Genomic DNA, 15,281 nt, shown 5'->3' with positions numbered 1-15,281 from the left:
AAAGAGTCCAACCTCGTTAAGGTCACCAATCATTGACTACACCAGAGATGGATAAGACTATATATATATATATATATATATATATATATATATATATATATATATATATACACACACACACATATATATATACATACATGTATATATATGCATACATAGTATATATATATATATATATATATATATATATAGATGTGTATACATGTGTATACATGTGTATATATGTGTGTGTGATGGGGGACTTCTAGCTTGCTGCAGCTGTATAGTTCAATCACGAGGCACCAGCTGGGGAACTGCATTGTGTACAAATAACTGACCTGTAATTTGCATAGTCCAGCAGATGGCGCCAAAGCATAACTTTTCCATTGTTCGTTCAACTGCATTGCTAACCGTCAGAAAATTATAAACGCCATCTCTAGTCTCAAATAACACATGGACACACACACACACACACACACACACACACACACACACACACACACACACACACACACACACACACACACACACACACACACACACACACACACACAGCCACCCTTCTCCGTCTCCCACCCACCCTGTCCGACATGGTGTCCCAGTCCCGTGAGGCCAGTGACTCCAGGGAGCCCCGGTAGAGGTTCGTCCCCAGCCGCGAGCTCTCCCATCGGGCCAGCCTGACGCCGTTCTCCCCCAGCGACCCCCCTCCCGGGCCATCTGCATCCCTGCTGCTGGACCCGTTCCTCACGTCGTTGCTGAGAAACAGCTGATATTTGGGGTTCTGATTGGGGCTTAGCACCACCCGGGGCGCGGAGGGCTCGTCCTCTGATGCGGGGCTGTCTGGCTGCTTGTTGGGCTCGAACTCTGACTCCTGGAGAGAGGAGAGAACGACATAGCATGGGTGTAAACACACACACACACACACACAGACACACACACAGCAGGATCAATTAGGGATAAACACAGCCGCCCACATGTACACAAGGTGACTGTGATATATTTTATTATCTTTTCTATTAAATGTTCCCCTTATTGTTCATTTTGTTATAGTGCCACTTTTTAATCAGGAAGTGGAACAGCCTGGCCTGTTCAACCCCAGTCTGTGATCAAGCATTTGTTCAGAAACATCACGATTATTCCGTTTTAAAGTGATAAGGTCTGAATTTGGGTAGATTTCATGTTTTTAATTGATTCCTAGACGTACGAGTGTGAAAAGGTCGGAAAGTCACTTGTTGTCAGTATCCAGCCGACCAGAGGAGGCGCTAGTGCAGCGACCAGGACGCATACTCACATCCGGCTCCCCACCCACAGACACGGCCAATTGTGTCTGTAGGGACACCCGGCCAAGCCGGAGGCAACACAGGGATTCGAACCGCCGATCCCCGTGTTGGTAGGCAACGGAATAGACCGCTACGCTACCCGGATGCCCAGAAGAAGACAACTTTGACAATACAAACCAGATCGTGTCTGTGAAGTTTTGTTGAGAAAAGTGTCGCATTAATTAGGTGCTCATTAGCATGCAAATTAGCAACATATTGGCTCTTAATTGGTCATTTTACGTACTCATTAATGCCTTATTCTGCATGGCCTAATTATACAACCAGTAAGCCATTAACTATGAGTTTTCCCTCTATAACCTCAGAATTACTGCTTATTAGTAGTACCACCTCAATATGCTTTGCTTAGTATGGCCTTTATAAGGTGGTAGTACCACAAGAAGAGTTATTCTCCCTTCCTAACACTTAATGAATATGGTCTGTTCTTACATAACAACACACAAAACTACAAGTGTTCATAGTGTTACATTACTGTAAATTAAGTTTTTGTTACTTAGAATATGTTCCCCATACTAAAGTGACATCTTGATCATTACTAATTCACTAGTAATTAAGTTTTTGTTACTTAGAATATGTTCCCCATACTAAAGTGACATCTTGAGCATTACTAATTCACTAGTAATTAAGTTTTTTTATGTTCCCCATACTAAAGTGTTACCGATTTTTTTTTTCAATCAAAAGAAATTACAATGTGAAACTTATTATGTTCACATATTAAAACGTGACAAAAACACGACAAGCTGTCATTCGGGGCAGGGCGTGATTTACACTTGACAACATGCAACGTGAGGGATGCAAGAAAAACGTACGAACTTGTCACGGGCTCATGCGTGCGCGCCTTCATGCAGACTGACGGTTCATTCATGCAGGGTGGTGTGCTTTAAAATCTCAAAAATGCCACGAGCACATGCTGTCATCATGCAGAGGGGGCGCTACGGCGAGTTTCAACGCTCTCATGCAGTGGAAAGGTTCGCAGTTCGGGCGATTTGCTAGCGTTAGCCGTTAGCCTAAGCCGGGTCACTTACCGATCCCATGCCAGAGTCAGCCACCGACTCTCTCCCAGAATCGGTGCTGCTGTTTATTTGTGGGCGTTTTCCTGCAGGATCTGCTGGCCTATGATTCAGTTCAGAGTCTGTCTTCTGGGCAGGACTAACTTCTGCACTGCCCCTATTTGGAGAGTCTTTCTTGCTGCTTCCCAGTTGGTGACCACCTCTGGGGCCTCCCGGGACTGGATCAGCCCTGTGTTGAGTAGCTCCCGTTGTTCTTAATGGTGGCGTCACACTGATGCTGGGAATGGGACTGGTGTTTGACTTTGAGTTCTGCCGAATTTGAGACAGTGCGATCTCCGCAGGACTGAAGTTTGGGCCTGTCAAGTTAATAGACGAGGATATTTCCACAACCTGACCCACGCCGTGGCCCAGGTCATTCGGGCTGGAGGTGAAAGGGGAAGTAGTTACTGGAGAACCAGACCTGGGGGTGCAATCTGGACCGGAGAACTTGGTGATCAGGTTTTTGACACTAGCAGATTGGTTGAGGTTCGAACTCCGGGCCGTCCCTGTTGCTAGTTTTGTATGATTGGCTCTGCAGGTTTGATCAGTCTCATCCTGATTGGTGGCCAGGAGGAGGGAGGGCTCAGTGGTGTGTGACATCACACCTGTGGGTCTGTTCCTTTCAGTTTCGTTTTGCTAAAAGAAGTGAACACAAATGTGATTCATCTCCTGCCATCTACTTGCAGTCTGCAATATGTAGGAAAAAACTAGCAGGCCTGTAAAAACTCATAACACTTAACTTCTCAACACAACCAGACAAAACGACCAGAGAGCTCCAGTTGATAGAGACTCCACGGAAATTGAACCGTACATCTGTCACACATAATCATACAGTACACAATAAAATCCCAATGAGCAGTAGATATGGGAGAACATGTTGTGGAGAGCACAAGTCTTAACTGAAGTACTTTGCAACCCTAAGGCCTTGAATGAAGGATTGTCCCTTCAATATTGCTCTATAATCTGTGTGAATTTGTGCTATACAAATAACCTTGACTTGACTTGACTTGGCTTGGCTTGGCTTGACTTGTGTCTCCTGGTATATCTACTGATTTACTTGCATTTGTCTCTACCTTCATAGCCTGCTTTATAAATAGGGTTATTATTCAGAGAGGGGATATTTTTGACCAAGAGAAGAGATTCTTCATGACCTGACGTAGTGGTGTTTCATGTAGCTTCTTGAAAAGCAGCTGTATAGTGTACGAAGTGTCGTTTTGAGATCACGTGACCTACACATCTGGTCACATGACTGTGTTGCACCCATTGCCTCACAGAAAAGGACCAGAGTTCAACCTTTTGGAGTACGAATATTGTCGTTGGGGCTGCACCCAACTACAGGAACAATACAGTACCCTTTGTTGCAAGTCCCTTTTTAGACCCTTAACCCTTGTACCTTGTGAAGGTACAAAATGCTGTAAAAATATTTAAGATCTTAACGCTGGTCTGCTGCTTGCTGTGCTTTGCGCTTTTTCCACATTTGATGAGCCGAGCATGGTTTAAGAAATGCCTTGAAAATATTTTTGGTCTCGTTTTAGTCTTTTCAGCAGTGTGCGGATTCCTTGTCCTGTTCACTCAACAGGTCCTTGGAGAGCACAGGGAGTGAAAAGGGAGAGACGTGTCCAAAATAGATAACTAAATAGAGCAGATTATGAGTTGTAATTAACAGGGGAGGGAAGTGACGGAGTCGCTGTCTGGTGGTGACACTCCCGTGTCAGCACGAAATGGCCCGAATTCACTGCAGGGAGTTTCTTTTTTTTCCCGCCTTTTTCCTCACCCATTGTATCCGGCCAATTACCTCACTCTTCCGAGCCGTCCCGGCCGCTGCTCCACCCCCTCTGCCGATCTGGGGAGGGCTGCAGACTACCACATGCCGCTCCGACGCTTTTCACCTGACAGTGAGGAGTTTCGCCAGGAGGAGGTAGCACGTGGGAGGATCACGCTATTCCTCCCCGCGAACAGGCGCCCCGACCGATCAGAGGAGGCGCTAGTGCAGCGACCAGGACACATTCCCACATCCGGCTTCCCACCCGCAGACACGGCCGATTGTGTCTGTAGGGACGCCCGACCAAGCCGGATGCGAACCGGCGATCCTCGTGTTGATAGGCAGCGGAACAGACACGTGGGCTCCTAGAAATGAGTTCGTCCAATGAAAACTCCTCATGACGTGGAAGATGCTAAACGCCTCCAAGTAACACGTCGACATTCACCGGGTCGTTTGGTTTCAGCGGGTTTAGAAAAATAAAGGTTTTCTGTGGAGTTTTTGGTCACCACGTTTGAGGGTCTAAACATGTGCATGCCGTATATCTGTCGCGTTTCTTCGATTAAACTGTGATTTAGTGCTATACAAGCAGATCTGACGCTGCAACTATATTGTAGCGAATTCGGGGCGCGAACCCGTATCGCCCGCACCGCAGGAGACATCGCTAACCGCTCGACTAAAGAGTCAGACCCGCCAGCTAGCGGCCAGCGTGTCTTCTTATCCATGCACGTTACACTATGTGTGTTTCTAATACAGAAAATATCTATAACACTGACATTAACAATTGTAAGGCTGGTTTATTTGAGATAGAATCCATTTCTCGTTTTCTCTCTCTCTCTCGCAGCCTCCTGGTTCCCTGTCTGTCTTTCTTTGTCTCTCTCATTATAGATATGAATAGGGTGTACGATGTTGTTGACTGTGAATCCAAGCATAATGATATGAAGCCCAGAGTGTGTGTGTGTGTGTGTGTGTGTGTGTGTGTGTGTGTGTGTGTGTGTGTGTGTGTGTGTGTGTGTGCCCCTCTTCTGACATAAATCCCTCTTGAGAAACTGCAACATCTGCTCACTCATCTGAAAAATTATCACCCTTCCCCCCCATGCACAGCAACACAACAAACACTTTCTCGCACAAAAGCAGTGCAGATAAGGATTTAGGCAGACAGACAGACAGACAGACAGAGAAGACAGCTAGCTAGCTAGCTAGCTAGCTAGATAGATAGACAGATAGACAGAGAACACTCATTGCCAGACACACACACACACACACACACACACACACACACACACACACACACACACACACACACACACACACACACACACACACACACACACACACACTGAGTTTCCAATCCCACACCAATAAAATCCAAAGTGACACTCCAAAACCCAAAATGCCCGCTGAGCAGCATAAAAAAAAAAGAAAAGAAGCTTTTCATTTTTGCCAAAAATCCATTTAAATGAATCCAACTTTAATTAACAATCAAATAAGATGAGTAATGCCACTTACAGAAATGAAGTGGCCAGCATCCAGGGGTTTAACTTTGGCCTGGAGGGCCCCGAGCTCAGTGGCCTTAATCCAGGGGCTCGCATGCCCCCCACCCCCACCCCAGGGGGACGGTGAGCTGAGGATGGCGTGGAAGAAAGCCAGTGACTGGGAGGGGTTGGGGGGGTTGGTGGTGGGGGGTGGGGGTGGGGGTGGGGGGGGTCTCTCGTGGTTGACGTCGCTGCTAATCACCAAGGTTTTAAAATGTTTACAGGCCGTGGTGGGATTATCTCAAGGCTAATGCTTTTTAATGTTATTATTTTTGCCCTTATTTGTGCTGACTGTTAACGTCCCACGCTCCCCACACCACCGCTTCCGCCTGTGGTGGCATCCCACGGTACTGTGACACCCACTGGCTCCCTCCGCTGGCCTCGTCTGTCAGTGACCCTCTCCCCACACAGACTATTATTAGGGCACCGAGCCTCTCATACACACAACGTAGCAGAAACAACTACAACTTAATAGCTGGAGCAAATATCTGCAATGTACGTCCTATTCGCTGCACTCTCGTTGGTTTTACCTCTGCTTTGACCCCAAAGAATTTTGGCCTCTTTACTACAAGATCTCTCGGTAATGAGTCCTGTATCATTAATGATTTTATTGTTTCTAATAATCTGGACTTTTTTTGGGGGATTACTGACACATGGCTGTCCCCAGGGGACACTGTTCCCCTGATTGAGGCCGGGCCCCCTGAATTTGCATATTTTCATATTCCCAGGCCCCCTGGAAGAGGGGGTGGACTAGCTGGATTTTTTTATAATGTAGGTTTTAAGTGCCATCCTGTTACTTTTGGTAATTTATCTCCTTTGAGGTTTAATGTTTTTTCATAACTGGCCCTCCCCCTTTACTCTGCATCTTAATTCATAGGCCCCCCGCTCCCCCGATTCAGTTAGTTTAATTTCAGAGTTTTCTGACCTTCTATCTATTGTCATACCCGAATATGAGAGGGTGCTTATTCTTGATGATTTTAATATTCATATGTGTTGCCCAGTGACTGCTGGGATAGGCGCCAGCATCCCACGACCCTGAGAGCAGGATAAGCAGTTTGAATAATGGATGGATGGATGGATGGGTGTGCTTCCCATTCCCTGAGTTCACAATTTTGGGATCCTATAGGCTCTTGTAACCCCATTCAATCTGTTAAAGGGGCCGCACATTCCAAAGGTCAGATTTTAGACCTTTTACTCTCATCTGGCTTCTCTCTCGAGTGTCTTAATCTGGTGGATATGCTTGTAACTGACCATACAGCTTTCATTTTCAAAGTTCCACTACAGCTCGCTATTCCTAGTCGCTATCCTAAAGCACGTTCTTGCATTCTCAACGCTGTTTCTATGGTGCTTTTAATTCATCATCATGCAATCTCTCTATAACCCCTCTCAGTCCAGTGCCTATACATCCTTGAGCACATTCCACCGTTTAAAAGTAGGAAACCAAAATCAAACAACCTCCCCCGGCTGAGCGATCACACTCGTGCCCTTAGAAGACTGTAGAAAACCAGAACAACAATGGAAGGTCATCAAGTCTGAATTAGCGCATAATACCCTTAAAAACCAAATGTCAATTTACTCGAGGGCAGTTAAGGATGCGAGATCAGCTTACTTCTCTGAATTGATCTCCAGAAATGACCACAATCCTAAAGTTGTCTTTAGGATAATAGATTCTGTTATTAATGGCTCCTCCACTTCTTTTTTTGAAGCTGATGTTGAGCTGTCAAAAAATGTCTCACTTATTTTGTAAATAAGGTGAAGAATATCAGGTCCCAAAGCCAAAGTCAGGTCCCAATTCTGTCTCTTTTACCCAGTTTCAAACAATCACAATTTCAGTGTTGGAGAGTACAGTCTCCCGTATGAACTCATCCTCCTGCATCTTAGAAATCATCCCCACTAAGCTACTCAAGGAGGTATTTTCTACTGTTAGCCCCATTATTCCGCAAATTCTTAATAATTCTCTGGCCTCTGGCTCTCTTCCAGACAGTTTTAAACACGCCGTTGTTCACCCATTGCTGGAGAAACCTAATTTAGATCCCTTGTCCTTATAATAGTAATACTTTTATTCATATAGCACTTTTCGAATGTTACAAAGTGCTTTACAAAGAAATAAAACCAGACAAGGCAAAAGTAAGACGGAGACCACATAAGAGTAAAAATAAAAACAGTGTAAATAGACAAATAAATAAAAACCAATATCAAACATTTGTAAAAGCTTTCATAAAAAGAAAAGTTTTAAGACGAGATTTGAGATGTAAAAGAAGCTTGAGACTTGGTTTGTCTTATGTGTGTAAGAGCAAGACCATTTAAAGCCTTAAAAGTAAGCAATACAATTTTACAGACAGAGGGGGCTCGATTTTCATTCTTTTAGACTTAGATGCTGCCTTTGACATAGTCAATCACAGTATTCTCTTACATCACTTAGAGACTTGGGTTGGCATCAAGGGCTTGGCTCTTAGTTTATTATGCTCTTACTTCTCTAAGAGAACGTTTTCTGTTGTCCTGGATAACTACTTTCTCGATGGCTCAGTTGAGTTGTGGTGTACCTCAAGGTTCAGTTCTTAGTCCCTTCTGTTTTCTATATACATGCTGCCCCTTGGCCAGGTCATTCAAATTCATCATGGGGTTTACTATTTTTATGCTGATGACATTCAGTTATACATGCCACTAAAACCCACAGATCCTAGCACCCTAGCAAATCTCACAACTTGTCTCTGACATTAAATCCTGGATGTCCGAACATTTTCTTAAATTTAATGAGGATAAGCATGAGGCCATTTTGTTCGGTCCCCCAAATTCCATCAGCCCTTTTGATACTAATCTTGGTGGTTTGTCAGGTAGTCTTAAACAGGCTGCTAGGAATCTTGGGGTGATAGTCGATGCTAACCTAGGTGTTGATAAGCAAATCAAACATTTTGTTCAGTCATGCTTTCTCCAGCTCAAGGTAGTCTCCAAATTAGGTTATTTTTTTATCAATCGGCAATTTGAAAAGAGTTGCACATGCTTTTATTTATTCTCGGCTTGACTGTTGCAATGCACTTTACTCGGGTATCAGTAAGGGCTCCCTCCACCGTCTGAAGCTGATACAAAACGCTCGGCTCATTACTGGGAGAAAGAGGCATGACCACATCACTCCTGTGTTTGCCTCCCTACACTGGCGCCCTGTTATATTTCGAATTGATTCTAACATTTTATTGCCCACTTTTAAGACATTAAACAGTCTTGCTGCTACATACATTTCTGATTTATTGACCTGGTATACACCCCCTTGACCACCAAGATGTGCAGACGGAGCCTTGCTGGTTATTCCTAGGTCTCGGTTTGTCACAAAGGGTGATCAGGCTTTGGCTGTTAGAGCCCCTACACTATGGAACCCTCTTCCTGTTGAACTAAGACAAACCAAGTCTCTAGCTTCTTTTAAAGCTCATCTTAAAACTTTTCTTTTTGTTAAAGCTTTTACAAATGTTTGGTATTTGCTTTTATTTATTCATACTGTTTTTATTTTTACCCTTACTTAGTTGGTCTCCATCTTATTTTTGCCTTGTCTGGTTTTATTTCTTTGTAAAGCACTTTGCAACTTTATTTTAGAGAAGTGCTACATAAATAAAAGTTGGAGATCCCTGACCTCTCTAAGCCTCGTGGAAAGTAAATTGTTTGTGCATGTGTGTGAAAGAGTTTAAGAATCAACAACGTCTGGAAACAAAACACATCACACAACTTGAATACAGATGCAGGCAAGAAAAACAAATTGACAGACAAGACAATACAGTACCCTACTCATACACACACACGTAAGGTTGTCAATGCCATCAAGTGAGAACGTGTGCCATCACCAACACGCCAAAGTAACACAACCAGTTAAATGGAGCAGTCTTGTGTTGGAGATGTTCACCTCCTCCATCAGGTCAGGCTGCGTTCGGCCTAGGCAGTCTGTTTGGCAATATGTCGCTCTGTTGTTCCCCTTGTGGTTGTAAATAACAGATTAGTCAACTAGTGTTGGCAAACCAGCGGTCTGTCCCCGCCTGAAGGCCTGTCTGCTCCACATAGTGCCTTCCGGGAAATTATCAAATTAACAGGAATAAAAAAAAAATGTTGAAACTCGTGCACTACAAAGCCGCTGAAAACAAAATGAGAGTACAGCTCCCATGTGTGGAAACACAAACCTACTTATTTATGAAAGGTTTATCTGAAGGGATTTAAAATTATGTCCATTAATTATGATGAAGAGGGATATCCCCCCCCCCTTTTCTCCCCAATTGTACCTGGCATATTACCCCACTCTTCCGAGCTGTCCCGGTCGCTGCTCCACCCCCTCTGCCGATCCGGGGAGGGCTGCAGACCACTGCAGACCACATGCCTCCTCCCATACATGTGGAGTCACCAGCCGCTTCTTTTCACCTGACAGTGAGGAGTTTCACCAGGGGGATGTAGCGCGTGGGAGGGTCACGTTATTCCCCCCAGTTCCCCGTCACCCCTGCGAACAGGCGCCCCGATGGACCAGAGGAGGCGCTAGTGCGGCAACCAGAACACATACCCACATCCGGCTTCCCACCCGCAGACACGGTCAATTGTGTATGTAGGGACGACCGACTATGCCGGAGGTTACATGGGGATTCGAACCGGCGATCCCCGCGTTGGTAGGCAATGGAATACAACCCTACGCTACCCAGACGCCCTTTTCTACATAGCTTGTATTCGTATTAATAACGAACGAACAAACAAAACCCCACACTTTTTCTAATGTGAAATATCCCATCCGGGGTTTGATTATCCATAGAAGGAATGCTGCGGCAGCATGACTCTACGGTGGATCTCTGGATGGAACGATGTAACGACAACGACACAATGTCCTCCAATGTGTTTACTATGTGTGTGAGTATTACTTAAGAGTGTGTGTGATTATACACGGCCTGTCTCACTTTCTAACAGACTAACCACACGGCACACAGAGACCCACAAACCATATAAGGCGTCCCGCAGGGCACTCACCATGAGTCAATGATGCTGTGGATATGAATTTCTCTTCTCTTTCTCTCTACCTCCCTTCTTCTCTTTCAGTCCGTCTGTCTGTCTGTATCTCTGCCTGTCTGTTGGTCTGTCTGTCTGTATCTCTGTCTGTCTGTTGGTCTGTCTGTCTGTCAGTCTGTCTGTCTGTCTGTATCTCTGCCTGTCTGTTGGTCTGTCTGTCTGTATCTCTGCCTGTCTGTTGGTCTGTCTGTCTGTATCTCTGCCTGTCTGTTGGTCTGTCTGTATCTCTGTCTGTCTGTTGGTCTGTCTGTCTGTCAGTCTGTCTGTCTGTCTGTATCTCTGCCTGTCTGTCTGTCTGTCTGTCTGTCTGTCTGTCTGTCTGTCTGTCTGTATCTCTGCCTGCCTGTCTGTCTGTCTGTCTGTCTCTCATCTTCCATATCGCTACCTGTCTCCCTGGCATACTGATAAACAATGTATTGACAAAGTTTCTGAAAGTAATTGCATCTTTATAACCGGACATACCATGTGACACACATGTGTCCAAACACCAGATAACATTCCCTGCACTTTTTACTACCGTTATTTTAGCCAGAGCTCTTATCCATGGCCCACTAGGCCTGCAATGGTATGACCTGATGGTATGACTCGATGGTATGACCTGAAGGTATTACCTGAAATGGTATGACCTGAAGGTATTACCTGAAATGGTATGACCTGATGGTATGAGCTGATGGTATGATCTGAAGGTATGAGCTGATGGTATTACCTGAAATGGTATGACCTGAAGGTATGACCTGATGGTATGAGCTGATGGTATGACCTGAAGGTATGACTCGATGGTATGACCTGAAGGTATTACCTGCAATAGTATGACCTGATGGTAAGAGCTGATGGTATGACCTGATGGTAAGAGCTGATGGTATGACCTGAAGGTATGACCTGAAGGTATGACCTGATGGTATGACCTGAAGGTATGACTCGATGGTATGACCTGAAGGTATTACCTGCAATAGTATGACCTGATGGTATGACCTGATGGTATTACCTGCAATAGTATGACCTGATGGTATGACCTGATGGTATGACCTGATGGTATGACCTGAAGGTATGACTCGATGGTATGACCTGAAGGTATTACCTGCAATAGTATGACCTGATGGTATGACCTGATGGTATTACCTGCAATAGTATGACCTGATGGTATGACCTGATGGTATTACCTGATGGTATTACCTGCAATAGTATGACCTGATGGTATTACCTGATGGTATTACCTGCAATAGTATGACCTGATGGTATTACCTGCAATAGTATGACCTGATGGTATGACCTGATGGTATTACCTGCAATAGTATGACCTGATGGTATTACCTGCAATAGTATGACCTGATGGTATTACCTGCAATAGTATGACCTGATGGTATGACCTGATGGTATGACCTGATGGTATGACCACACACTGAGTAGCTCGACCCGAGGTTCAACACAGAATTTCCATACACAAGACAAAATATGGTGATTCCCCCACAGTCTGCAGCAGCTGTCGTAACCCGTCTCTACACTAACCTGTGTCCACACTAACCTGTCTCCACACTAACCTGTCTCTACACTAACCTGTCTCTACACTAACCTGTCTCTACACTAACCTGTGTCCACACTAACCTGTCTCCACACTAACCTGTCTCTACACTAACCTGTCTCTACACTAACCTGTGTCCACACTAACCTGTCTCCACACTAACCCGTCTCCACACTAACCTGTCTCCACACTAACCCGTCTCTACACTAACCCGTCTCTACACTAACCCGTGTCCACACTAACCTGTCTCTACACTAACCCGTCTCTACACTAACCTGTGTCCACACTAACCTGTCTCTACACTAACCTGTCTCTACACTAACCTGTCTCTACACTAACCTGTCTCTACACTAACCCGTCTCTACACTAACCTGTCTCTACACTAACCTGTCTCTACACTAACCTGTGTCCACACTAACCTGTCTCCACACTAACCTGTCTCCACACTAACCTGTCTCTACACTAACCTGTCTCTACACTAACCTGTCTCCACACTAACCCGTCTCCACACTAACCTGTCTCCACACTAACCCGTCTCTACACTAGCGTGTGTCCACACTAACCCGTCTCTACACTAACCTGTCTCTACACTAACCTGTGTCCACACTAACCTGTCTCCACACTAACCCGTCTCTACACTAGCGTGTGTCCACACTAACCCGTCTCTACACTAACCCGTCTCTACACTAGCGTGTGTCCACACTAACCTGTCTCTACACTAACCTGTCTCTACACTAACCTGTGTCCACACTAACCTGTCTCTACACTAACCTGTCTCTACCCTAACCTGTCTCTACACTAACCTGTCTCTACACTAACCTGTGTCCACACTAACCTGTCTCCACACTAACCCGTCTCCACACTAACCCGTCTCTACACTAACCCGTCTCTACACTAAACCGTCTCTACACTAACCCGTCTCTACACTAACCCGTCTCTACACTAACCCGTGTCTACACTAACCCGTCTCTACACTAACCCGTCTCTACACTTACGTGTCTCTACACTAACCTGTCTCTACACTAACCTGTGTCCACGCTAACCTGTCTCTACGCTAACCCGTCTCTACGCTAACCCGTCTCTACGCTAACCCGTCTCTACGCTAACCCGTGTCCACGCTAACCCGTCTCTACGCTAACCTGTCTCCACACTAACCTGTCTCTACACTAACCTGTCTCTACACTAACCTGTCTCTACACTAACGTGTCTCTACACTAACCTGTCTCTACACTAACCTGTCTCTACACTAACCTGTGTCCACACTAACCTGTCTCTACACTAACCTGTCTCTACACTAACCTGTCTCTACACTAACCTGTGTCCACACTAACCTGTCTCTACACTAACCTGTCTCTACACTAACCTGTCTCTACACTAACGTGTCTCTACACTAACCCGTCTCTACACTAACCCGTCTCTACACTAACCCGTCTCTACACTAACCCGTCTCTACACTAACCTGTCTCTACACTAACCTGTCTCTACACTAACCCGTCTCTACACTAACCCGTCTCTACACTAACCCGTCTCTACACTAACCTATCTCTACACTAACCCGTCTCCACACTAACCTGTCTCTACACTAACCTGTCTCTACACTAACCTGTGTCCACACTAACCTGTCTCTACACTAACCTGTCTCTACACTAACCTGTGTCCACACTAACCTGTCTCTACACTAACCTGTGTCCACACTAACCTGTCTCTACACTAACCTGTGTCCACACTAACCTGTCTCTACACTAACCTGTGTCCACACTAACCTGTCTCTACACTAACCTGTCTCTACACTAACCTGTGTCCACACTAACCTGTCTCTACACTAACCTGTGTCCACACTAACCTGTCTCTACACTAACCTGTGTCCACACTAACCTGTCTCTACACTAACCTGTCTCTACACTAACCTGTCTCTACACTAACCTGTCTCTACACTAACCTGTGTCCACACTAACCTGTCTCTACACTAACCTGTGTCCACACTAACCTGTCTCTACACTAACCTGTCTCTACACTAACCTGTCTCTACACTAACCTGTGTCCACACTAACCTGTCTCTACACTAACCTGTGTCCACACTAACCTGTCTCTACACTAACCTGTGTCCACACTAACCTGTCTCTACACTAACCTGTGTCCACACTAACCTGTCTCTACACTAACCTGTCTCTACACTAACCTGTGTCCACACTAACCTGTGTCCACACTAACCTGTCTCTACACTAACCTGTCTCTACCCTAACCTGTCTCTACACTAACCTGTCTCTACACTAACCTGTGTCCACACTAACCTGTCTCCACACTAACCCGTCTCCACACTAACCCGTCTCTACACTAACCCGTCTCTACACTAAACCGTCTCTACACTAACCCGTCTCTACACTAACCCGTCTCTACACTAACCCGTGTCTACACTAACCCGTCTCTACACTAACCCGTCTCTACACTTACGTGTCTCTACACTAACCTGTCTCTACACTAACCTGTGTCCACGCTAACCTGTCTCTACGCTAACCCGTCTCTACGCTAACCCGTCTCTACGCTAACCCGTCTCTACGCTAACCCGTGTCCACGCTAACCCGTCTCTACGCTAACCTGTCTCCACACTAACCTGTCTCTACACTAACCTGTCTCTACACTAACCTGTCTCTACACTAACGTGTCTCTACACTAACCTGTCTCTACACTAACCTGTCTCTACACTAACCTGTGTCCACACTAACCTGTCTCTACACTAACCTGTCTCTACACTAACCTGTCTCTACACTAACCTGTGTCCACACTAACCTGTCTCTACACTAACCTGTCTCTACACTAACCTGTCTCTACACTAACGTGTCTCTACACTAACCCGTCTCTACACTAACCCGTCTCTACACTAACCCGTCTCTACACTAACCCGTCTCTACACTAACCTGTCTCTACACTAACCCGTCTCTACACTAACCCGTCTCTACACTAACCCGTCTCTACACTAACCTATCTCTACACTAACCCGTCTCCACACTAACCTGTCTCTACACTAACCTGTCTCTACACTAACCTGTGTCCACACTAACCTGTCTCTACACTAACCTG

General features: G+C 45.5%; 1 protein-coding gene across 2 annotated transcripts in view; it reads right to left on the bottom strand.

Annotated features, from left to right (window-relative positions):
* Positions 1–15,281, bottom strand: part of LOC130121873 (cingulin-like protein 1) — a 30,765-nt gene that overhangs the window by 12,719 nt on the left and 2,765 nt on the right. For both annotated transcript variants that reach the window (XM_056290819.1, XM_056290820.1), the window contains exons 2-3: positions 2,342–3,001; positions 560–850 (exon numbers count right to left, since the gene is read on the bottom strand). In XM_056290819.1, the coding sequence (XP_056146794.1) occupies positions 560–850; positions 2,342–3,001 (951 nt within the window). The remainder of the gene's footprint in view (positions 1–559; positions 851–2,341; positions 3,002–15,281) is intronic.

This window comes from Lampris incognitus, chromosome 12, assembly GCF_029633865.1.
Source record: "Lampris incognitus isolate fLamInc1 chromosome 12, fLamInc1.hap2, whole genome shotgun sequence".
NCBI lineage: Eukaryota > Metazoa > Chordata > Actinopteri > Lampriformes > Lampridae > Lampris > Lampris incognitus.
Note: the sequence above shows the minus strand (reverse complement) of the source record. Positions and strands in the feature narration are given on the sequence as shown.